We start from the raw sequence: 27034 nt of genomic DNA, 5'->3' as shown, positions 1-27034 counted from the left end.
AAGGATTCTATTAAAAAGAGCTATCAAAATTATACGTTTTTAGTTGTAGTACTTAGAAAGTGGAGAAGATTTTATAAGAATAAACTAACAAAATATTATATTCGTAATACGTCCAAAACGTTAAAATGTAATTTATTTACCACCGAGTTGAGGAAAAAACTACATGAAAATCGGGAGGTTTTCATACAGGGGTTTGTGGTATACGCCAATTGGTCGAATTAGGCTACGAAGAGCTGATCCATCCATGATATTCTTCAGGAGGTGCCTCGTGCGACTTTGTTTTGCTTCCAAACATGAAAAAGTCAAATGCCGATCAGAAATTTGAGTCGAATGAGGATGTAATCGTTTCCAAAAATAATTTTTTTAGACAGGATGAAGAAGTTGGAGTTGAGTCAACTGTATTGAGCTAAAAAAACTATGTTGTGAAATAACTTTAACTACAATTTAAGATATCTCGATAAAACATTATCATTGGGCAGCATGAACGAGGTAAGCGAAGAAAGTTTATGTTGAGAACTACTAAAAGTGCTTTCTGTAAGGAAAAACACCAGAAACCCATACGTAAATGCTAAAGATGGTACAGCAAAGATGTGCTAAGATTGGTATAAAAACTATATCTCGGGAACTATTCGACCAATTTTAACGAAATTCAGTTCGAAAACAGTTCCCAACAACGACTAATTTTAAATTTTGAAGTCCATCTGATTCGTTCACTTGTATGTATGTAATTGGCGTAAGCACTGCTTTGGCGATTATAACCGATTCAATAATGACGCGCCATTCTTCTCTATTTTTAGCATTTGGAACCAATTGAAACCAGGCTTACTCGGTATTGCGATGCGAATGAAATATTGTTCACATTCGCCAGAAAGGTACTATGAATGCGATTTACGCATAGAAAATTTCTCCTTTCGCATTTGTAGTAGGCCATAGGCTTCACTCCCTTATTGAGTTTGCACAAATTAGAACTAACGGCGAGGTTGTTGAAGCCAATGAAGCCAGTATTGTGCAGTATCTGTTCCATCGTCATCAATTGGGAAATCTTGTTCGCCATCTCTGGTGTCGCACTTTCATTACCATTCCGCAGGTTGGAGAAATGTTCCCTCCACAAACCCATTAAGCCTTAGACATCAGTAACCAGATTACCTCCTTGGTTTCTACATGAAAATGCTCCGGTCTTGAAACTTTCTGTAAATCGCTTCATCTCTTCATACAATTTTCAAGCATTACCCATGTCGGCCATCTTCTTAAGCTCTTCATACTCTCGCATTCACTGTGTACCGCTGTAGCCGAAATAATTGGATTTCGGCAGCGCCAAAAAATTAGCTGATACGAACGACGAACAACACATTCGGGAACGGATAGGTACCAACAGCTGGAAAGGGAAGCGAGACATATTGTCAGACAGACCGCATTTCGGCCTTTCGGTCTCGATCTTATTAACTTTTGACGATTGAAATTAATCAGTAAAGTTTTCTACAACAGACAAGTGGTTGCAAAGATAAAGTTTTCAGAGTATTTTCTTGAAATATCTTCGTTCACGGAAAGAACTTTGGTTTATTACCACTAAAAATACGTATGCATAACTTTACTGTAATAATAGGTGAATGCGATGCTACTTTGTAATAAACCTTAGAACAAATGCGGTACAATCCTCCATTCAAATGATCTATCATTAAGTAATGAAAAGAAAACGAAACAATCGTAACCAATGAAATATTTCTTTATTTTTATAAAGTAAAACTACTTCTATATTTCGAACAAACCGTTGTTCTTCTCTGAAAAGGCTTGTCCATCTTAACTGTTATCTACGATGTAAAATAAAGTTGGCAATATATAATAACGAATGATGTGTGTGTGTAAATCGGTTGTTCATGGATTAATTCTGCTATTTGTCTCTACTGAGAGAATTGTTTGTGGTAGTGAGTTCAAAATGCTCACGTGTGTGCTTGTTTCGCGATATTGGTTGTCGGTTGCTAAGTCTGTTTTTGTAGTCAACGTTTTTCACTCTCTCTTAGTCAACAAACAAGTTGACATCAAAGCAACATGGAAAGTAATCAGTACACTATAGCATACCTTCAGGCGAAATTAATCAAGATTTTCTCGCGCAACACAGCAGTCGTCGATAAGAATGAGGTTACTTCGCCAGCGTTGACACTATTATCACTGAAAGACGTTGAGCTCAAATTACAAATACATAATGTCCAATACAAATATGGCTGAAATTGCTGCACAATCCACACACACATAGAAATCTCACCTACAAAAACAAGTTGATTGCACTCGCAAAGCCATTCGCATTCATTTATCATGCACTTTATGAGCCACATCAGTGAGCAAAAAAATTGAAATAGCAACAATTAAGAGCTATAAAATATTTCCAGTGCGACAGTGGGTTTTTCATCTATTTTTGGTTTGTTCGAAAATATTCGTAAATGCCGTGATACTCCGCTGATAACTCCACATGTGTACGCACATATATGTATTTTTTGGTTTTTATTTACCTCAGCGTTGTTTTGCCTTTGCGATTCTCCCACGTCAATTTTAATTTACTGCCGAAAAAATCTGCTGATACTTCATTTGTTTGACTTCCACTGGCCGCGAAGCAAAAAGCAAAAACTGGTCGCGCATGAAGTGAAAAAAGCGTAAAAGCGAAGAATGAGTGTATAAAAATATTTACATATTTACGTATTTAAAACATTGCGCGCAGCCATTTGTTTGCCGATGAGCCGCTGCGATTGGCAGCAGTGAGGAGAGATAGCAACCGATCCTATATGATTCCCTTAAAAGCTCATTCAATATTTATATTTGGGGATTCATAGTCTGCCTCCTGTCGTAGCATTTATATACTATGTATCCGCCTTCCAAACATTCCACCAATGCCCTGGCGTTCGAAAATTTGTGTTGTTTGCTATTTATTACACTGGAAAAATAGGTAAATACACTCAATTTGAATCAGAACAAGGGAAAAGGCATCACTACAACAATTTACCTTCATCTCTGCCCTCCCTAATTAACAAATTATTTTACTTCAAATGCAAGCTTTTCTACATAAGTCGGTTTAATTTATTTTTTAATATAGATAATATTTATTTATAATAGATAATTATTCAACAATGGAATCAAAAAAAAAAGTTTAATTGTTACGTAGAAAACTGTAAAGTCATAAAAAACTTAAAATTACGCGGGACAAAAGTTTAAATACAATCACTGAAAAATACGCATGGCATGTTTCTTGCGAATTTTTTAGAAAAAAAGTACCGTTATATTCGATGATTTAATAACTTTTAGAATTTTATTCCGCATTAGGCAAGATTTTTTCTCCAGCAGTGAACAAAAAAAATAGAGTGTGGTGGTCCCAACCATGTTAAAAATTTAAAAATTAAAAATTTTTTAAAACTAAATCTTACCGAGATATACGAAAAATTGTTAATCTATCTTGTGAGATTGTGGCAAAATATTATACGAAAGTATAAAACGCTCAAATCCGTTGAAAATAGGCCAAAAACTGGGTGTACAAGAAAGCTTTATTGGCGAAATGTTAGTTTTATCATCAAGGAAGTGACAAAAAATCCCAAAATAAGTGCTAAAAATATAGCCGATAGCATTGCTGCAACATGGCAAAAGATTACACCCAAAAACTATAGCACGAGCTTTAATGGAAAATAGCTTTCGAAGCAGAGTTCCACACAAAAAATATGAGAGATTTTTGAGGAAAATTTTATTTTATGAGAAAAATAATCAATTTGGACTTGAATTTGCGAACAAATACAAGTTATGGAAGGAAATTTGTATGAAATTTCATTTCTAAACGCTATTGCCAATTCAAAAGTTTGACTTATGGAGATCTTCGGGTTATAGAAGTTCGAGTTATGAAAGTTCTACTGTATATCAAAGTGATCAGGGGATCGCACTTGGATGTAAGTTTTTCGGGAAAGTAGGCGTGGCCCTGCCTCCTATTAAGTTTTTTGTACATATCTCGTAAACTACTAAATCTATATCAACCAAACTTTCTAGAGTCGTTTCTTTTATACTACCTTATACAGTCCAAAAATGGAGGAAATCGGATAATAACCACGCCTACCTCCCATACAAAGGTTATGTTGAAAACTCTAAAAATGCTTTAATTCAGTAAGGGAAAACACTAGAAACCTTTAATTTCATTATAAAGAAAGTACAGAAGGGCTGCACTCAAATTATTATGCAAAATTTTAAATGGGTGTGGGTCCGCCCACTTAGGGGTCAAAAACCATATCTCCGAAACTGCTCGGCCAATTTCAATGAAATTCGGTTTATATTATCTGTTTGATATGTTGTGAAAATAGTTCAAATCGGTTCACAACCACGCCTACTTCCCATATACTTTAATTTACAATATATGCACTAAGCATTAGTGAAGATCTTTTGAAGAAATTCAGAGGGAATATTATTCTTCTAATAATATGTCTCCGTGCCAAATGAAATCGGATCGAAACCAACCCTAGGATCCATATACATAATATTAGGGTTTCCAACTTTCAATGGACTTTATACCGCATATATGACGAATATATGGGTCAAATTGTGTGTTATATTATTAAAATTAAATAAATAAATTGCGACTCGAAAACGTCGGATCTTCTTGGAACTTTTGAAGAGCCCATAGAAGCGATGTCGCACGGGGAGGTCGGGCGGTTTTAGTTCTTGCACACGCTGAATTTAGCACCAAGCTGCTATATTTTCTTCACTGCATGCTGGACGTGGTCTATTCGGTCGAATATTATCCAATAATGAATGCTGGATCTCAATATGGGTGATGGTGTTGCGAATAGTTCGCTCTGTATGCTGATTATGTTTACCACATGTGGAGTGAAGCGCGTGAATTTGCGTATTACAATTGAAAAATTTGTAAACGTAACGTAAGTCTTTCCATAACGAAATGCCAAATAATACTGAACAAAAATAACATGACAGTTTGACACGTCCATACGCGATCTGTAAAAAACGGATGTGACTATTGAAAAAAGTTCCTCTTTTTGGATCGGCCCTTACAATCTAGCTTGAATAGTTTCTTATTATTAACATTGTTCGTAGCGACGATATTCAAAAGGAAATCAAGTATGAGATGTAATTAAATATGTGATCTGACTTAACATAACACATCACTTTCATGTTGAATATATTTTGATTCTCATCAAGAATTTATAATATGATATTACAATAAGGAATCCCAATTCTATACAATTATCTAATTCATGAGTAGATGGATGGATGAAAATACAGACACCGCTAAATAAATGCATATGTTCGTAAAGAACATTTTTAAACTCGCGGTAGGTGGGAGGTGAACAATTCAGTTATACTCTAACCAATGTGATGTAAGTGTAAAGAACGTCGCTCTTACCTGAAAACAAGCTTACCAGGTATCTATGCAAATATCGTACAACTGTCAAATTTTGCATTTTCATGTTCGCTTTTTCTCAACCATTTGCATCTACATTCGCTCATTCACAGCAGTTACCAGACTCACAATCACACGTGGGTACTCACAAAAAACATTCACACATACATACACACACCTATATGTACACGTGTGAGAGCAATTATATAGCCATTCACAATTCAGAATCGCAATTTTTTTTTACATTCTCTTTATTGTTGTTGTTGTATTTTCATGTACTTTTACACAGTTGTTCGCCGACAGTTTCATGTGCACGTGGAAAACACCGAAGTCTATTTGGGAAATTCAGCGTTGATCAAGTGCGCTATTCCGGACTATGTGCGACCATATGTTAAGGTGTCCAGCTGGCATCGCGGCGAGGAGATACTGCTGCCCGATCTATCAGATGTTGGTGAGTACCGCATGAGGCTTACAAATATTTGTTTGTTGATGTGCTCCTGAATATACACATTTGCTTCTATGCGCATAGTATATATATGTGTATGTCCATATGTATGTAAATTCAGTGGAACTTGTAACAAATTTAACTTCAGCATTTTTCCCCGCATCAGCTTTTCTTTTGCTTACCTCTGCATTTTTGGCGTTGATGCTTTTTTATAGTTTACCCTTGATGTATTCGTAACAGTTGACACAGTTACGCTTCCAACTACATACATACATACATATGTACATAGGTGTGTATGGTATGTTTGAGAATATCTGTTTGTGCGGAGTATTTGCATTATCGACCATATGACAGTTATGAAACCTTCAGCGCCGCATTATGGAGCCAAACACATAACGTTTCAGTGTGTTTAATTCGAAAATTAAAATTTAAGCAATCTTAACAATTTTGACTCCATATAGAAGGAAATTCAATTGGGTAGATTACACAGGTCCACAAAAAAAAAATCGATGAAAGGTTCCTTTGACCAAACATGGTGTAATATATGTATTTTGGGCCCCTAAAACCGAATCTGAAGTCCGTTTTGCTCAATTACTTCAGGATTTTTTCCTAACCTCAAAATACAGGTCCGATTTTACTTGACGGAAATAAATTTAAAAATATTAACGAATTTAGCTTAATTTTGGGATAGAGGGGTTTTGAGTCCCTGAATTACGTCCTTGATTACCTGATTACGAAAAGGGATTTTCGAGGTCACCGATTCGAAATTACAGAGGAAGTCAAAATTATTTACACATCGGACGTTTTTTTACATGTTTCACACAAAAAGTTGTTGTTGTTGTAAGGGTACCAAAATGCTATGTTGTTGTAAACCTTGATCTATTCCTGAGCGAATGAAGTCAGTTTGGCTAGAATAGCTAGAAATATGGCGGAGATATAAGCAAATGAACTGAAGACTCGCAGAAGTCAAAAGTATTTACACACATTTTTTTTGCGTCAAAAGTATTTATACACGGCGCTTTAGTCTTTATCCTTGGATTTGGTTTGAGCAATAGTAGTAATTGGATTCTATTGCATTCATTACAAACTAACTCAGCCTTAAAATATAAAAAATGGTAAATAAAATGCAGAAAACAAAGGAATTATCGATTGTAACTAGATCGGAGACTGGTACTAAGTTTAAGACTGGGGTTTCGGCTTCGGAGTTAGTAAAAATTTATAGAATTTAAAGGAATACTGTTTATAATATTTTTAAAAAGAAGGAGACGAACAATTGCAAGGATACTTTAAAGAGAACTGGGTAGAAACCAATGATAACTCGAAGATAATGTAGAAGAATAGTAGGAACTGTCATACAAAATTCCACAATTAGTCCTATTAATATTGCAGCACCATCGAATATGCTGAATATTGCATGAACAGTCAATGATGCTACACTGCTCAGGACCTTAAAACAATTAATATAAATGCCTACGTTGTGCATAAAGTGGTCAATATTTCCGAAACCGATCCGATTCCGAAAAATCAATAAGCCTCTCATTTGCCATAGATTGCATCCTAAAACCTGTCGTGGGCAGATAAGGCTAAATTTTAGTTCCAGGGATTCTTTATTAAACGCTTTATGCATTTACCACGTGAGAGGAAGAATGCAGTTTAGGTGCTAAGTCGGAGTTGACATTATGATTTTTTGGGGAATTTTTCCTTACTTAAGTTCTGGTGATTTGGTACTAATTTAGGGACCCTAAATCATCCGGATTTATCAGAACTCACAAGACCATGCCATTGTGGTAGTTAGTCGGCCTTTTCCAACTATTGACCAAATTTTACAACAGGACAATGCTCCATTTCATAAAGGATCGTTACCAACAAAACTTTTCAGTGAAGCAAATCAAGTTGACCTCCGCAGAGTTCCGATCTAAACTTTATTGAAAATATTTATTGTTTCGTTAATTGATATAATAACCGAAAACGCCGCAATTATCGACATTTGGTCTAATTTAATAGTTAACTTAGCGCACAATTGTGTTGAATCAATTCGGACCATAAAATAAGCTGTAATTGATGCCAAAGTCGATGTAACCAATAATAAATTTATCGCCTTATAATAGTAACTTAGACTAAACATTAAAATTAAAAAAAAAGATATCATTAAAAAATTCATTTCAAGTTGTGTGTAAATACTTTTGACGCAAAAAAAATCTGTGTAAATACTTTTGACTACTGCGAGCCTGTAGTTCATTTGCTTATATCTCCGCCATATTTCTAGCCAAACTGACTTCATTCACTCAGGAATAGATCAAGGTTTACAACAACATAGCATTTTGTTACCCTGCGTCAACAACAACAACAAGCAAAAGCTTTTTCTGTGAAACATGTAAAAAAACGTCCGATGTGTAAATAATTTTGACTACCTCTGTAAAGGTAAATTTTCAAAATACAAAATTAACAAAACAATAAAGAAATATTTCCGACAGCCATATTGGATCCGCCATTTTGTATTTTGAAAATTTGTCTTTATTTTTGTATTCAGGGACCCCTCAAAACCCCTCTATCCCAAAATTAAGCTAAATCCGTTAATATTTTTAAATTTTTTTCTGTCAAGTAAAATCCGACATGTATTTTGAGATACACCATGTTTGGTCAAAGGAACCTTTCATCGATTTTTTTTGTGGACCTGTGAGTTTCATAAAGAAAATGAACAGTTAAAAATTTAATCCTTTAATGTTCTCCCTTTTAATTTTGAGTAGAGGGATGCGCAGTGAGTTTTTACGGATGAATCGAAGCTCAGGGAGAAGATGGGAGGAGGAGTTTTCTGTCGAAAGCTCGCAATCAATATTAGTTTTAGTCTCCCAGACTACTGCAATGTCTTTTAAGCAGAGGTGGCTGCAAGGTAGCTGTAGATACACTGTTCCGTAATGTGGCCTATTTTAAAAAAGGTATGTACTTACTCCAACAACAGAGCGGCAATAATACCATTGAAATCGATGACAGTGAGCTAGAGGCCAGCTTCCAGTTACTTTGTTAACCGACGATATCCGATGACAGCGGGATTTTTGAAAACTGCAATGCGGATAAGCTTACAAGAAAGGGCATCCTAGTCCAGTTGTACAAGCTGGCTTTACATACATCGCATAACATTCGAAATGCTTTTCTTAGCAAGGTTCTTACTCGGCTGGAGTCTGATAAGTACACATGCGTGGAGTCTAGGATTTCCTCCTAAATTTGCCACCATTTGCCAGACTGAGCTTGAAACGTCCTGTTATACACAACTTCGGCGAACCTAGCGAATTGCGTAGAATTGACATTAGTCGACTCAAGAATTGTATAACAGATTCCAAGGGCTGTACTGAATCGTAAGGGTCATTCTGATCCATTAGGATTTTTTTTTTGTATCACAGCGCTCAAAACTGAACAAGTGAGATCTTCCTGCATATGCAGAGATCTGCCTACTAACCTAACTTAACCCAATACTAGTTTTCCTCGTTATCAGAGTCTTGGGTTTTGGTAAATGTAATAAATAATAAAAAAGTATTAAAAGTCATAAAATAATATACTTATTTAAACTAAGTTCTTGCACTATAAAGTTCTCTGACGACTAATACAACTATAACTTCAAAAAACTCGTACCATACATATATAACCCAAAATATTATGCAGAAGTATAGGTGTAGACTGATGATCTGTACGAATTTCCTGCCGAAACATTCCAGCAGCTTCAAACTAAATGTATCACTTCAGAGTATCTGCTCTGGAAGAATCGAATGCTGTACCTGCATAATATCGAGTTTAAAAGCTATCGTAGAGATATATGTAATTTCCTTACAAACTCTTACACACATACTACATACATATATGCACACAGATATGGATATGATAATATTAATAATAATCTCGAAGAAATTTTTCAAGTTTCACTAATAATGATTCCATCAAATATTCATAGTACACTGCATCTATCAATTGAGATGATTAAAATTTTGAAATTTCAGAATGAAATTTAATTTATATATCGTAAATTTTTCTACAAAATTCTTATACAATACACAAATTCTGTTCGCCTCTTTTTCCGCTGTACAAAATTTATGCTTGAAAACCCTTCCGGATGAACTGCAGTTGCACCAAAACCCTTACCTTTTCATTTTCCTTCTTGTAAGCTCGGGCGCAGCAGTTTCGGTGTACACAGTGGCTCTTCGAATAACCTTCGTACTATTATGCCCCTCTGCTGTTGTTGTTATGACTTGTCGATCCTGTAAATACTTGTTGGCTTGTATGTATATTGCAGTGATGACTTTTCTTGCCTATGGGATGCACTGGTGTGCATTACGGTGTCTCTGCTTTTCGGTGTAGTGAGGCGGAAATGTGTTGCAGTTGACATTTATTGGGAAATGCTTTTACGCAGTTGAAGTCCGCTCACACATTCGCACCGAAAGCGCATGCATTTGTAAATATTGTCAGTGCACCCTGCCGCGGTGTCTGTTCTACGTTTATTATTTTTGCTCGCTATCGCTTGCAATGCTCTGCTTTCACCATCCATATCGGTGCTGCTCAACGATATAATCGCCCATTTTTTCACACACTGAGTTAAATGATTTAATTGTGAAAGTCATGTGAGTGGTTTTCAGTTTAAAAACGCTTAAAACGCATATATTACATCGGCAGTCAATATTTCTTTTCGGCATTTAAAGGTCAGTGTAAATAGTGAGTAATTTAAATGCTAAATTAATTGCAATAAAATGTTGGTTAAGTAAAAAGTAGGTGAATAGGTTTTTTATGCAACTATTTGAAGGTATTTCAATGATCGTTTGCTGCGAAATTCATCGATTTTAACTTTGAGTTTGCTTTAATGCCTGCTATTAAAATATACTTGTTATTAAATTTCCGAAAACAGCAATTCGAAAGAAATTTAGCTACTATAAAAGTATAACAACTATCACATAAATTCAGAAATCTGTGAAAATATATTATATATACTGGCTAGATAGCATAGTCCGATATCATGAATTTCTGACGCTAAATCATATACGGAAAGTGTAACATATCTGACGTTTGAAAAGTTATTTCGACCATTGTACGAAAAAGCTGCCACGCTGTATTATCAACCTTCGATATCTACATTGATGCTTAATTTGTGTAATAAACTAAAGAATTTTAGACCATGTGAAATTATTATTTGTAATCCATACATATTCTAAGTAACTGCATTTGCCTTTATTATTATTGTAAATAATATCGAAACTGATATTGATACATATGTATGTGTAAATTCTAATTCTAATTGATTAATTGCTGCAGCTGGACGCTATGTGGTACTGTCATCATATGGGGATCTCTACATCCGCTCGGTGCGCACCGAGGACAGCTTGGTGAAGTTCTCTTGCCTGGTCACAAACACACTGAATGGTGAAAAACAGCGCAGTGATGCTATAATGTTGCAGGTGAAAGGTACGCAAAGATTTGTTTATATATCGAATGAAGATATGTGCATATGTATATATTTATAAGTGCATTCAATCTTTGGAAGCTTCTTTTAAAAATTCTTATTTATAATAATAGCACATTCTTTCTTTTGTATTTACATTTTACTTCTGCATTTGCATACAAATTGCACATCTTCATTTTGAAAGAGAATTACATATATAGCTTTCGATCTTCTTTTGTTGTATTTTGCAGAGTTGAGCAAAAATCTAGCGCCACGAACCACTCAGAAGCCAGTTATGGAGATACATGTGGAACGCGGTAATGATGTCCATTTGCCATGCAACATCCAGGGGAATCCTTTTCCGATATTCACGTAAGTGTATTAAAGTCATTGTTTCGCAAATCGAATATTATTTCAATTCAATTCAATCGTTTATTAAATTTATGTTTCTTTTGTTTGGTCTTATATTTGGAGTTCGTTATTAAGATTTACTGTGAAAATTCTTAAATACGAAAATGCTTCCTCCTATTATCGAGAATTTGTCCAGGAATTTATAAATGAAAAAACTGAGGTGGTCACCACATAACAGAAAATTTTTAAAATTATCAAGATAGCTTACAGCTACTCGTACTTTATTACAGGAAAGTGAAAATTTGATAGACACTCCAGCTCCCAAGATAACTCTTTCTTGTTTTGTTTGTAAAATAACTCATATGACTGGAAAAACGGGAGATTAGGTTGTTAATGCGATATATTAGGTAGAAGTATGTTCTTAGATACTCATTTTTAGTATTATTCTCTAGAATTTTTTACACAAAGTTAGGTTTTGATATACTAGAGACACATTATTTGTAGAACGTACAAGGTAGAGGTAGGCAATTGATATTGAACATTTTTATTTAATTTTTGAATCACATTTCGGAGAGCAATAACAAGAACCAGAGGGCTATTAGATAATTCTAAAACATTTCCTAGAGGAGAAATCTTATACAGAAATTGGTACTTTAGTTAGACGAGCTCAGGAATTAACAATGACAATTCAACGTGCAGTATCTTGCCTATGGCTCAATCTGGCCACCCCCCATTGCTAACAGATCGCGAGAAGACGGTAATTATTAAATCTATTCTGTCGTAAAAAGAGCGGACTGCCATAGCACAATCGCTCGTGAGAAACCCATGATTTCATAGGTCATAGGCAATTTCGCCTATCTTTTGCTAACGAGTTCATCTCAAAGCCAACAGACTTCAGAAATCATGTTGTATTTTAAGAAGAAAGTAAAAAGTCAAGGGAAAAGTATTGGTATGAAGGAAAATCGGTGTAGAATTTAAACAGAAACTCTAGGCTCATAATATAAAGCATTGGTGGCTCTATAATGTTAAAAACCAAGTGCGAAAGCCTCCCTAGAGTCCTTATTGAGCAATTTTGGGTTGTCCTCGAGCGAAAAATAAGGAAACACACAATTATATCAAAGATGTGATTGTGGAAAAGTGGGACAAGATTACAATCGCCTTACGGAGGTTTTGCAAAGGAAAGAGTATCCAACTAGTTACTAAAAACTGTATACAAATAATTTATTTTTAAATTCATCCCAACTGTACTCAGATTTTTTTTTTAATTTATACTAAATTTAATGAAAACTCTGACATTAAAAAATACAATGAATAGTTATGTTTAAAAATAATAATTGTTTGAGTTTTATTGTAAAATTTGTTTGGGTTGTACGCAGATACATATTAACTAGTGAGTGTATGAACCACATATATCTGGGTATACTGACACAGTTTCTATACAATGTTCTTGTTATTGCCAAATTTTCTTTTTGTTCCAATTGGGTAATTGATTTGTAAGATATGCATTTTTATGTGATAATTTGGAATGTCACTACCAAATATAATATTTTATATTACACTAGAAGACCGCTTCGTCTTCGCACGGGATTGCGATTCAGATTAAGATTCTCCATCACGGAGTCTTTTTGATACTCTCACCTGGGAACTATTTCCATAAAGATTCGAGCAGTAAATATAGCCTATGTTACTCAGGGTGAACATAGCTTTCCAATGGAAAATGAAAGAATATTTGAAATTGGCACAGTAGTTTTTGAGTTTATTCATTACAAACATACATACAAATCTTTGCTCTATATAATAATATAGTATAGATTAAAGTTATATTATTTGTGTTGCAAAAGTAATCATTATACAGAAGATACGCGTGATTATAGACGATTTTAGAGGTACCTCAGTCATATGTGCATGAACTTTTTGCAAAAAAAAATTAAAGATTACAAAATATTTCTGAGTATGCAGGTTTGTTATTATTAATGTATACGATATAAAAAACAAAAAATTAACAAATTTCAAAATATATTTTAAACTATAAAACAGAATTGAAGTTTTTACTATTTTTACCAGTAAAGCCTATACATTTGAGTTTAACTGAAAGAAATGTTTATTTTAATAGTCAGTAGAATTGTCCTTATATTTTAAAACTAAATTCTCTGCGTGTGGATTGAAGCGTAATCCTTTCGATATGTCCAGTTATATGCCATAAATATTGCCAGCAAATTTTATATATCGCTGTCCAAAAGATCTACATTGATATTAGCATTCATTTGAGTGAATATAAAACATGTAGATAGCTTTCCACAGCAGCAAAATGCAGCCCATGAAATCAAGGTACCGCTTCCAAAACAGCGCTTGTAGTAGGACCGTCGTTCCTGGTGCGAATCTCTCCAATATTTCTTGCAATGACCTAGGACCAAATTTAATTTTTTTTCGTCACTAAAGACTGTATTCTATCACTCATCGGCACAGAATTGGTATTTATTTGCAAACCTCAAATGTGCTTTATTGTGTATTTCTTTAGCGTTGCTTTAGGTGCCATGGAGGTGTGTTTCAGAAACAGATTTTTATGTATAATTGGAAAAAATATATTTATTATGATTTTCTGTCTTAACTAGGTCCATATGTGATCGCTGCTTATCAAGTCCGCAACTACTAGCCGTCGAATCATCCTTTCGCACCGCTCATCAATGATGTTTTTCGTCCGCTGCGTCGCACTATACCATAATTAGTGGGGTTTTTAAGAAATTTTGAGATACAGTTCCGATGTCGCTTTGGTCTAGAGCCATTTTGGAACCGCTTTCATGCATTCCTATGATTATTACTTGTTTCTCGTCTGATAAACTGGTACCACGAGGCATTTTAGGCTTAAAGTTAAATAAATGTAATCAAATTATTAATAATTCATTAAGTTAATGCACCTACAATAATTTTGAAAACAAATTTTAGCAAAAAAAGTTTTTGCTGCGACACTATCAGTAAGAAAGATCCGCTAAACTGATTTTGCACATATAAATATTTACTATGCAATACCCAATTCACAAGCACATTCTTAATGTAAAGAGAAAAGTATGAAACAATTTTCGTTGCATAGTAACGGTAACACAGAAAAGGTTGTTTTATTCCACATTTACCGAAATCCAGTGAATAAGAAATATAAACAAAAGCAGAAATGCACATATAATTATTTGACTGGGGTATATTGCCAACTAATACCAATAAGTACTGACATCTAAAGTCCGCATGAGATATTTTTAATTGTTTTGGAAGGAATGGGGACCGGCGTGGCACACATGTGTTTTATGCTGATATGTCTTCCGCTAGGGGCATTCATTTCTCATTCATTTCATTTCATTTCCTCTTTAATTGCACACCAAATGTATCTACTTAAAGTATTTACGAATGTGGTCTTGTATACTCCTTATACGCATATGCGCGTTCGCCCTAAAGACGAATGAGCTTGCAACCGCCAAAGTGCCATTTGAGAAGTAGCAATAGCAAATGATAACATTTAGGTTGTTCTACGCTGCGAGCCAGTCGCAATCATGTCTTGCCGCCATTAACTGTTCCGCACACGCACAAGTCATGAATGGGACTAATAAAATACCAGATATATACTCATATGATAGTAGGCGACTTGCTTAAAGTTAATGCTGATAGTCTACAGCCGTCAATAAAGGTTGTCCGGGCCACATTGAGACGATGCTGTTCAATCCCTTTTGCTCGCCTAGTTATTTTGTGGACTACAACTTAGTGTTAATTATAGTAGACATTTATGCTTGCTCTGAGACTATTTTGGGCGCAGATTGATGGTACCATAAAGTTGGTTTGCCTAGCTGCATAGTTTGCTCGTTGCTAACGACTGGCTATTCGGCTTAAATGTGGGCATGAATTCTGTCTTCCTACTCACATACCATATTAAGAGCAATATAAAAGGAAATAACATTTGGCACAAATAACAAACAGTTAGCCGGAAGAGTAAAATTCAAATTTCAGTATACCTACTTACTTATTATATGAATCTACATGTAGAACAAAAATGCAATTTCTCGTTTCAGCGAATATATCTATGCAAGAAACGAAGAAGTGCCAATAAAAACAACTAAGGAAACGCTATGTTCGGGAGTGACCGAACATTACCATGATAGTTACCTGTTGTAACTAAATTTAATGAAAATCGGAAATCAATTATTCTCCACATACATATATACATATATAACAAGTAAGGAAAGGCTAAGTTCGGGTGCAACCGAACATTTTACACCCTCGCAATTTATTGCTATAGTTTTATTAAGATAACACACAATTTGACCCGTATATTCGGCATAAAGTCCAATATAATAACGAAAATCATCATACAAGGTTTATGAGGGCTGAGGTAATTCCTGAACCAATTTCACTCATTTTCACCACCAACATACATTATATGTAAGATTATATGCTCACTTAATTTGGCTCAGATATTTCACATATTAACCGATATAAGTATATGGACTAAACTCACCGTATTTTTAAAAAACTTATAATTAGGTATATGGGAGCTAGGGGAAGTTATAACCCGGTTTTAATAATTTCTGGAACAAACTTTTAGAAGAAAAAAAGTCCTCTGAATTACATTAAAATATCTGATGGATTTACCGATATAGGTAGGTGGGCGTGGTTATGATCCGATTTCAACTATTAACATGGTGTGTGGTGGGGTACGTAGGGTAACCGACTGCAGAAAGTTTTGTTTATACAACTTTATTGGTTTGCGAGATTTATACAAAAAACCTATTTCACCAAAAAATTTACACCCAAATATGCCCTAATCTGATCCTCTGTGCCAAATTTTACTTTCATAACTTTATTTATGACTTAGTTATGACACTTTATAGGTTTTCGGTTTTCGCCATTTTGTGGGCGTGGCAGTGGACCGATTTCGATAGTTTCATTAAATTTTATTAAGTTCATTAAGATGTCTCAATTTTTACTCAAGTTATCGCTTGCACGGACAGACGGACGGACGTACAGACATCCGGATTTCGTATCCGCTCGCCATCCTGATCATTTATGTATATATAGCCCCATATCTAATATTACGTGGACAAAACTTATATACTCTCTTTAGCAACTTTGTTGCGAGAGTATAAAACGTTTCAGATCACACCATATATACCTTAATAAATTTTATGAATTACAAACAGCCGCTAGGTGTACAAAACTATTATACTCCGTGCAACATGTTGCGAGAGTATAATGTTAGTAAACTAGGGTAAATTGAATCTCTATTTGATAGCTTGCGGTAGAAGATTTGTGAAAAATCATATATTTTCACCGCATATGTGCCTTGCTCGTTATTTCACCTTCACTAACTTGTGGATGTGTGACAGGCAACGCATTTGGAAATCAATAAATGCTGCTTAAGCTTAATCTTCAACAGATTTGCGTGCGTTATGCAAAAAGGTACGCCCGCAAAGCCAAGGTATTTTTCCATTCACAGCACGTGCGCAACGCAACTGAATGTAAGTAAATTTAGCTGAGGTAGAGGCGCACACACGCACACCGACAACCGTGAAAATCATATGTTTCCTCTGGTTTACTTGAGCACAGGAGTGACTACGAATCTTACTTGATAGCGATAAAAGTTGGTCCACATTCACAGCCGCATCGTTGTGTGTATACTGGAGAGCATATGTTGTAGCATTGCATATGTGTGTGCTTTGTTTCAGTTTTTGGGTATAAGACGTTGTATACTCCCCTTATCTCTGGCATTATATTAGATATATTTCTTTTTTCTATTTTCCGTAAATTTCGGTAAGAAGTCCTTCGGTCATAAAACGCAAATTGTTAAATAATCAACTCTGTTATGTGGCAAGCAAATCCTCAGCACCCATACAAACACACTCAGTGATTTAGCAACGCAACGCAGCTTTGGTGCATTCATACAAACATACATACAGATGTACATAAGCATAATGAAGCGTTGGCGAATTGGACTTTGCCACAAACGATATATTTGGAGCGGCATTTCGTTTAACTGTTGCCTAGGTTATGTAAAGCTGTAAAGGCATTTTTTCGCCCACTTACTTGTTCGCTTGCCGCTGGCTCTGTCTGACAGTGATTGATTGTTTGTGCTGTGAGTTACTCATCCGCCATGTAGGTCCTGCCCTTCGCTTTGATATTGTGGTTATTGGTTGCTTTTTCGCTCAGGAGTAGATTATATAATTGAAGGCATACCAAATAGCTGGGGATTAATATTACAGGAGAGACAAACTGGGTATCTTAGCCGGATACTTTTTAGATTCAATTCTTGCAGTGAGATAAATATATGTATATATCCATATTAATATTATAAATGCGAAAGTAACTCTGTCTGTCTGTTACTCTTTCACGCCTAAACGGCTGAACGGATTTTGATGAAATTTGGTATGGTGATAGATGATAACCTAGAAATGGTCATAGGCTATAGATAATCACGCCATCGTTCGGATATAAACGGATATAAGATCAAAATGATCACGTCATCGTACTTAGGGGGTAGGAAGTAGGCAGAAAACTGAATTGAGTTAGTGTTTTTTCTATAGTTTTTCCTGGGAGTTTTGCTCTTTCATGTTCCGGACGAAGTCGCGGGTAAAAGCTAGTATATATATATATTATTGCACGTCAGGTTAATTTTTACACTCTTGCAGCATATTGCACAGAGTAAATAGTTATGTTCAAATAATCGTTATTTGTAACACCCACATCTAAAAGCGTTAGAGTTAGTTTCAAAATGATCAAGATGACCAATAGAATTAAAATTCTATGCCTACCGATATGCTTCTACCTTAGTCTAAAGAAAGCTGGACATTGGAGGAGAAAACGGCAACTTGCTCTTAACAAAATCCTTAAATTCATCGCATGTGTTCCTATTGGATAATATTCATACCTGGTGTCTACAAAAGTGGTTTTACTTTGTCTTTCTGAGATTTCAGAGGACAAAAACTTTCCATGGACGCCCTGTACGCAGAGATAAAAACATCGCACCCTCATCGATTTCGCTGGCAGAGATCACTGAATGACTGTAACCTGATAACCTCCCATTCCGAGCTCAGAGGTATAATTTCCTTCTATACCAAGGTTAGGTCGAGGACCACCCGCAGTTAGGAAAGTAGGGGAATTCCTCCGATTGCTTACGAAATGAACTTCACTGCTAACAAATTCAAAAAGTGACTAACCTCTGACATTTTTGTTCGTGCTTTCCCACACAAAATGTCTATATTTCCCGTCAGAGCAGATTACGATGTTCGCTCTCCTATGCTTTGTCTCCAACACAGTTCTCCTCAACATATCGGAAGGGGTTCCAACTCGTATGACAAAAACCCTTTCGTTTGTCAGCCCTTAATGTAGCAACCTAGACCAGTTTCTGTTCTCTCGTTTTATAAACGATTTTTGATATCTTCACTATAACAAAATTAAAAAATTTGAATGAGAGCGAATTATCTGAAACTGTACTAGTAGTCAATCGGAAAAATGCTTCAAATTTAATCTAATTTCTTAGAATCGCAAGAAATGTAAAGTAATTTGCTTCTCGTGAATAAAGCTGAAACCGATTTCAAACCATTAGAATCTTCCCTAGGATAGGTATAAATTTTGTCGATCTTGGTAACACAATTAATCTAAAATTAATATATACATAAGTAAGCTTTACCCGGGAAATATTATGTACCGAATTTCATTAAAATCTGAGATAAGGTTTTTGACTCATAAGTGACCAACGCCACGCCCATTTTCCAATTAAAAAAATATCTGAGTGCAGCTTTTCTGTCAATTCTTCTGTAAAATGTAGTGTTGAAAACTTTGTTTGTTGGAAGCGACTGCAGAAAGTTTGGTTTATATAGCTTTATTGGTTTGTGAGATATATACAAAAAACCTATTTGGGGTGGGGTCACGCCCACTTCCCCAAAAAGATTACATCCAAATATGCCCCTTCCTAGTGCGACCCCTTGTGCCAAATTTCATTTTAATAGCTTTATTTATGGGTTAGTTATGACGCTTTATAGGTTTTCGGTTTTCGCCATATTGTCGGCGTGGCAGTGGTCCGTTTTCGCCCATTTTCAATATCAACCGTCTCATGGTGCCAAGGAATATGTGTACCAAGTTTCATTAAGATATATTTTACTGAAGTTATCGCTTGCACAGACGGAGGGACAGACGGACCGACGGACAGACATCCGGATTTCAAACATTTTACCACATTCAGATTGAATATGAATTGTACATTACACATTCATACGTATCGACTTCATTTTCAATATCGACAACAACGTGTCAGAAAGAGTGGATTACCGCAATTTAAATTCAATCAATAACAATTAAAAATGTGATCATTAATAAAGGTTCAAAGATCAAGGACACCACATAAATTTGATTTCTATATTCTGTAATTGCAATTAATATATCTTGTTAAAATGAAATATCACAGATGCCTGAAAATAGAGACATACATACATACACTAGTTCTTGAGCCAGTGGACTAGATAAGACCATCATATGTATGTTGGCTTATTTTAAATGTCAATTATTTTTTACCACAAATATCAAACCACAAACAACCGATTAGTAAGGTCTCTTTGTTAAGGAGAGAACATATTTTTCATTTCAATTTGGATTTTTCAAAGTAATAACTGAACATAGCGTGCCCTCATAAACTCTCAATACTCATTTTAAAGAAATTTAAGGCATGTGAGAAACATTTCGCATGTAATATAATTTACATGCACATTTATTGCAAGTTGTAAATTTATTATGATAAATCACTATAAAAATGGCAACGATATAAACCACTTTCGAACACACCAACGTATCACAGCGAAAAAAGGAGAGGAAACAGACAGATAAATGCATATTAACTCGGTTAAACGAATTGTTCACGGGAGATAGACTGCCAGTGGCAGTGAAAACTGATAACGGGATAGTGTGCATGTGGGTATGTGTGTATGTATTTTCGTACGCATTCGTCTGAAAAGCAACTGTTGAGCTGACAATGAAGCAAATATTTCATTGTCATGGTTGCAGTCGTGTAGACATGTAGACTCATATATACAAGTGTGTATGTATGTATTAGAGCTCTGGTATTCGATTAATCGACTAACCGAATAGAGCATTATTGGAATAATAATATTCAGTTTTCACTATTCGGATAGTCGTCAGTCATCGATTATTCGATTAATCGCTCATTTTCGACTAGTTGTCGACTATTCGAATACTGAAAGTTCATTAATTTTCATATTTTTATTGAAAAAAGTTAAACATTAAAACTAACAAAAAACTTGTTTAAAATACATAAAATAACAGTGATTTCACGGGAACCTTAAGTAAAGACGAAATAGTTTTTAACCATTTCAACTGGGCGAATGTATTAAATCAGTATTTTTCATAAAAAGTCTATTTTGATATAAGAAAATTAAAAGGTTAACATTTGTTGGTTGCAAGCAGCTTCTACGTGGTGTCACAATGTTTCCAGCAATGGAGAACGTCCTCTATGATTCTGATAAAGTGTCTGGAATGCGGAAACTTCAAAAAATCAAAATATGTTTGGATTTCAAGCAATTTTCATTTATTCGAATAGTAACAGTATAACTATTCGAATAACCGCAGTAGAATGACTATTCGAATAGTCGTAAAATTGCGACTAATCGAATAGTAATAACCGGTTAATATTCGTACGAACAAACCAAATATTCAAACAATCAACAAACCGGATATTCGAATAATCGGTTTTCAGGTTAATCGAATAATTTTATTTTATTTTATTTTTTTTTATAGTAGGGGGAAGCATCGAAAGCCGATGTGCGGAACTTTAATCCGCTAAACCTAACCTACTCCCAACTCAAGACTCTCCCACGGAACCACCGGATTAAGTATTACTTCGTGGGAGTGACAAGACAATTTTAGGTCTCCTCTATGGCACGGACAGACAGACGCCTAACCTGTTGTACATGTCTCAGTTCTGTCATAATTGAAGCTGCCGCTTCGCTAACAGCTTTCCACTTATTTGGGGACTGGCACATAAGTGCAGTCAAGTTTTCCACCGTAAGATTACCCCCAAGTGTAGTTTTCAGCCTGTCCCTTACGTTCAAAAAGCGAGGGCAGTGAAAAAGTACGTGATCGGAGTCTTCTATGGACTCCGTACACATCGGACAATACGGACTATCGTCGTGATGGAATTTGTGGAGATAGCTTCTAAAGCACCCATGACCACTTAATATTTGGGTCAAATGAAAGTTCAGGTCCCCATGCTGTCTATTTATCCATGACTGGATGTCAGGGATAAGTCTGTGAGTCCACCGTCCTTTGGTTGAGGTTTGCCACCGCTGCTGCCACATTGTTATACTCTTAACTCTCTCTTCTCTCTTTTTTGATACTGTGGGTTTTGATAGTTCGCTTAATCTTGCGAATTCATCACCCCGGATGTCTATGGGCGGCATACTTGCCAATTCTTCAGCTGCTTCGCTGGATAATTTTAAGAGCCCTAGTATGTATGCATATGCAAACGCAGGCGCAGGTGTTGCATGCACATAACGGTTAATATGGATTTTTGCCAAGTTACTTTCTGCAGTTTGCTACTTTCACACACATGCACACACGCATACAAGGACCATGAAATTATATTTGGAAGCAATTCTCGTTCGAAAGCTTATTTTTTTCTACTTTCATTCCGTTCTTTTACTTACTTCCTTTGCTGTGAACTTAAGTCTACTACTTTTATGCTTTTCTTGCAGGTGGTATCGCGTATCGGATTCATCAGCATTGTACCCGATTCCATCTTCGCAGCGTGTGATATTGTCACGCACGCTTTTGCTTATCAAAAATGCTGACGAGCGGGACGCCGGCAAATGGGTAAGTGAGCGTGCATAACGTATCCAACTTAAGAAAGTGTTTTTCTCTACGCTCAGTTGAAGAGAATGAGTTATGGGTGCACAAAAAAACTCTTGGAAACAAGTCCATTGCTGTAGCAGTCGAAAGTCTCTCCTACACACATGCATATTTTACTGTGTGTGGCAATCGTCGCACCCCCGCTTCGCAGTGGAAATCGAGTTAGGAATCTCATTAGCGCCAACTTGTGGAAAACTGTGTAATTTGCCAAGGAAATTGTCAATTTAAAGTGGCATGTTGTCATTGAACGCAAGCGCTTATTTTTTCTATGTTCACTACATTTTCATTGCTCTTCCACAGTCTGGTACTACAGCTCACATTTTTGCTTTAATCTGTGCTTTTTTTCGTGTCCAGGTGTGCCAGGCTGCGAATCAATTCGGCGAACAGCGCATCGAAATCCGTCTGCTGGTTAACTCATATGTGTCGGTGCATATTCTGCCGCAAGTGCAAATTGTCAACTCTGGCGGAATGGCAATTTTCAACTGTTCGACCACGGGTTCAGCGATCGATGGCGTCGAGTGGCTGCACAACGGAATGCCACTACAGGGCAACAATGCGCTTAGCAACGGCCGAGAGAAGTAAGTATTTCAAGCTAAGCTAAATACGAGCTCACATATACACGCATATATGTATATGTATTATATACATATCCTGTTCCAATATCTGAGTGCGCAGGCCTAGTAATCGGTAGTTTGTGAGTTCAAGTGGTAGTAGAGTTTGTGGCATTCAAAGCACTACATAACTAATATTTCGAAGTGTGAAAACGGGGGAATCATATATTTCTGCCATATCTATATGTATGTATGAAATTAAACTTGTATTGCTTCCATTTCTAGTTCAACAGAGTTGCTCATAAAACTGCAACTTACTAATTGGTGTTAAAAGCATAATGTCTGAAGCTGTCGCGCCAATTAGCAAACCATCAACTGAAATTGCTCACTGAAAGTAATATTATGTATATGCTGCACATACATATTTACATATATATGTATTTCTAGTGTCAGTTTATAGTTTTTATGCGCTCTACAACAATGGCAACAATAACATTTTCGCACCATATCTTTTTGATTTTTCATTTCAATGCTTTTCCTCAAAACTCGCATTGAAATTTTGCTGCTGTCGAGTGGTTTGCATTTAGTAAGGATTGCACAAACAAACAACAACAACAACCGGACAAACATATGAATTCATTTGATGATTTGTGTATTGGGATGAGAGCATATTGTTTTAATCGTTGAGGTTTCGGTATTTCGAAAAATTGCATTATGCTTTATCAGACGCAATTGGAGTTTAAAATAGTAAGGAAAAGTTAGTGTGAGTGGAACCAACTGTTAATAACAATCCGTAGAAGTGTAAAAGTTAGCAATGATTCGGACTGAATCGAATATTTATTATTCTCGGTCGTTTCGGAGATTTTCCCATTAGGTTATGGTAAATGAAAAATGCTCACCTAATTTTAAAAATACAGAGCTTTTGAAAAAAAAATACACAGCTTTTGGAGAAAAGTAATTACACATCATGTCTAGTTTAATTTCTCCGCTCTACATTCAATATCGTTTTTATACTCTCGCAACAAATGTTGCTAAAGAGAGTATTATAGTTTTGTTCACATAACGGTTGTTTGTAACACCCAAAACTAAACGAGTTAGATATAGGGTTATATATACCAAAGTGATCAGGGTGAAGAGTGGAGTTCAAATCCGAATGTCGGTCTGTCCGTCCGTCCGTCCGTCTGTGCAAGCTGTAACTTGAGTAAAAATTAAGATATCTTGATGAAACTTTTTTTTTTCAATATTTCTTTATTTATTGAATCTGCTTTGTTTAAAGCCTAACAATAAGTATTAAAATCTTAAATCTATTTACAACTAAGTAAGCTCAAGAATGTGTTTGAGCTTTTTGGCAGAACGTTGCTCTTTAGTAGGCAGGTAGATCTCTTCTTTTTAAACGAGTTTGATTGGAATGTACCAAGGCGTTTGCCAATGGGTTTGGATGTTCACGAAATTTAGAAATATATTTATTTCTGCTGTCCTCTATTTCCTTCTTTACCATAGAAATATCAAGATCCTTATGGATATTTTCATTACGCATGTGGTGAACCCGTTATTGTTCTAAGCATTTTAGATTGGAATCTCTGAATTATATCAATGTTGGTTGCACAGGTCGTACCCCACAGTTGAATACCATACATCCAAATCGGTTTTATGATTGCATTGTATAACAGGACTTTGTTGCCTAGGCTAAGTTTAGAATTTTTGTTTAGAAGACAATTTAAATTTGCTGCTCTTAACTTCATGCAAGTTACTTTACTCGCTATATGTTTCCGCCACGTAAGCCTTCGATCCAGGTGAATCCCAAGATAAGTTACTTCATTCGCTTGGGGTACTAATACATTGTTTATTTTAACTGTCCAACATGTTTCTCGCCTTAGAGAAAATGTAACATGCTTGCATTTTTGCTCATTAATTTTTATACGCCAGTTGGCTAGCCATTCTTCGACACAAGTTAAGTGCTCCTCTAATACTCTTGATGCTCTAATGGGGCATTTGTTTCGGCTAACTATGGCTGTGTCATCCGCAAAAGTGGATGTCAATACGTTATTAGCTATTGGAATGTCTGCTGTATATATTATGTACAGAGTGGGGCCTAATACACTGCCCTGAGGTACACCGGCCCTTATTGCTCGCTCTTCTGATATAAAATCTGCTACTTTAACCGTAAATTTCCTATTTCTTAAATATGACTCCAATGTTTTATGCAATTCGTAAGGTAAAACGTTTTTGATTTTCCATAAAAGGCCTTCATGCCAGACCTTATCGAACGCCTGAGCTACGTCGAGAAAAATAGCTGAGCAGTACTCTCTGTGCTCGAATGCTTTCCTGATTTCGTTTGTAATTCTATTCACTTGCTCTACTGTGCCATGTTTAGCACGAAACCCGAATTGATGGGTTGGTATTATATTATTTTCGTGGAGGAAAGGAGACATTTTTGATAGTAAAACTTTTTCGAATATTTTGGAAAGACATGGTAAGAGACTTATTGGTCTGTAGGAAGATGATTGTGTTAAGTCTTTTCCAGGTTTATCTATCATGATGATCTGCGACTTTTTCCACGAAATTGGATAGTACCCGAAACCAAGAATTGCATTAAAGAGCAAAGAGAGCACTGATATAGCAATATTTGGCAACTCAATTAACATTTTTGGAGTAATATTATCGTGTCCTGAAGACTTTTTCGGATTTAGCTCTTTTAGGATCTTGATAATTTCATAAGTAGACGTCCTAATAGACACGCTTGACTCGTTTGCAATATTGGGCAAAGTTGGCAACTTAAAGTTGTTTTTTGGTCCATTGGGTTGAAATACCTTTTCTAGGTGATTTCCAAAGCAATTTGCCTTTTCCTCATTACTGCGCGCCCAATTACCATTCGACTGTCTTATAGGCATCTTGGAATCTACTGGAGGCTTAAAATACTTTTGGGCTTTCCAAAGGGAGTTTTTCTTGCTAGAATTTGGACACAGGTGCTTTATATAATTTTCAGTATTGTATTCTTCATCGCGTTTAAGTGCTTTTTTTAACTTACGTGCAGCCGATTTCAGTTGACGCAGAGTTGAAGGGGAACGACTTAACTGCCATTCACGTCTCGCTTGCCTTTTCTCATTTACAAGCTTTTCTATTTCATTATTAGTCATGTTTCTAAAAACCTTAACTTTTCTTTTAGGTGTTGCCAAGACAGCATTTGTTATTACATCATTGAATTCCATTACGCTTTCATCAATATCTCTTCCTGTACTTATTTTTAAATCGATATTAATGTAGCTACTGATATATTTTCTATATTTCAACCAGTTAGTTTTAAAAGATGTTAGAGATACTTTTGGCTCAACTATCATGGGCTGTTCGCATAACTTTATTAGTACAGGAGAATGATCTGAAGATAAGTCTGTACATGTATCTGCTGTTATTAGCGATCTATCTATATTTTTGACTACAGCAAAATCTATTAAGTCTGGTATTTTGTTTCTATCACTGGGCCAGTATGTCGGCTTACCAGGAGATATTATATCAAGGTTATTGTGCTTATTTATAATAGTGTAGTACAGCTGTCGTCCTTTCGGATTAATAAGACGTGAGCCCCAGTACATGTGTTTTGCATTATAATCACCACCTGCTAGAAATCTTGGACCTAGCGTTCCAAAAAAATATTTAAATTCGCAGTCTGTAACTTTAAAACGAGGTGGACAGTATATAGCCGTCAGATTGAGGTCAGAACATCGATTTTTCAATGATATTGTTGTAGCTTGTAGCTGCGCTGTAGCATGTGGTTCTAAAGCATGGTGGTTTATCCGATTTCTAACCAATACTGCTGTTCCACCGTGCGCCTTTCCATCTGGATGATTTGTAACTGAAGTCTATATCCCGCTATAAAGAAATTGTTTTTATTTGTTAAATGAGTTTCTGATATCAGCATAATATCTATGTTTTTTTCAGTCAGAAATCGTATTAACTCCAGTTTGTGTTGGTTTACACCGTTGGCATTCCATATACAA

General features: G+C 35.7%; 1 protein-coding gene across 4 annotated transcripts in view; it reads left to right on the top strand.

Moving 5' to 3' along the window:
- LOC105218613 (cell adhesion molecule Dscam2) overlaps positions 1 to 27034 on the top strand; it is a 122959-nt gene that overhangs the window by 39528 nt on the left and 56397 nt on the right. For all 4 annotated transcript variants that reach the window (XM_054233163.1, XM_054233161.1, XM_054233167.1 and 1 more), the window contains exons 5-9: positions 5670 to 5831; positions 11118 to 11267; positions 11496 to 11616; positions 22335 to 22452; positions 22843 to 23066. In XM_054233163.1, the coding sequence (XP_054089138.1) occupies positions 5670 to 5831; positions 11118 to 11267; positions 11496 to 11616; positions 22335 to 22452; positions 22843 to 23066 (775 nt within the window). The remainder of the gene's footprint in view (positions 1 to 5669; positions 5832 to 11117; positions 11268 to 11495; positions 11617 to 22334; positions 22453 to 22842; positions 23067 to 27034) is intronic.

The sequence above is a fragment of the Zeugodacus cucurbitae genome, chromosome 2 (genome assembly GCF_028554725.1).
Source record: "Zeugodacus cucurbitae isolate PBARC_wt_2022May chromosome 2, idZeuCucr1.2, whole genome shotgun sequence".
NCBI lineage: Eukaryota > Metazoa > Arthropoda > Insecta > Diptera > Tephritidae > Zeugodacus > Zeugodacus cucurbitae.
Note: the sequence above shows the minus strand (reverse complement) of the source record. Positions and strands in the feature narration are given on the sequence as shown.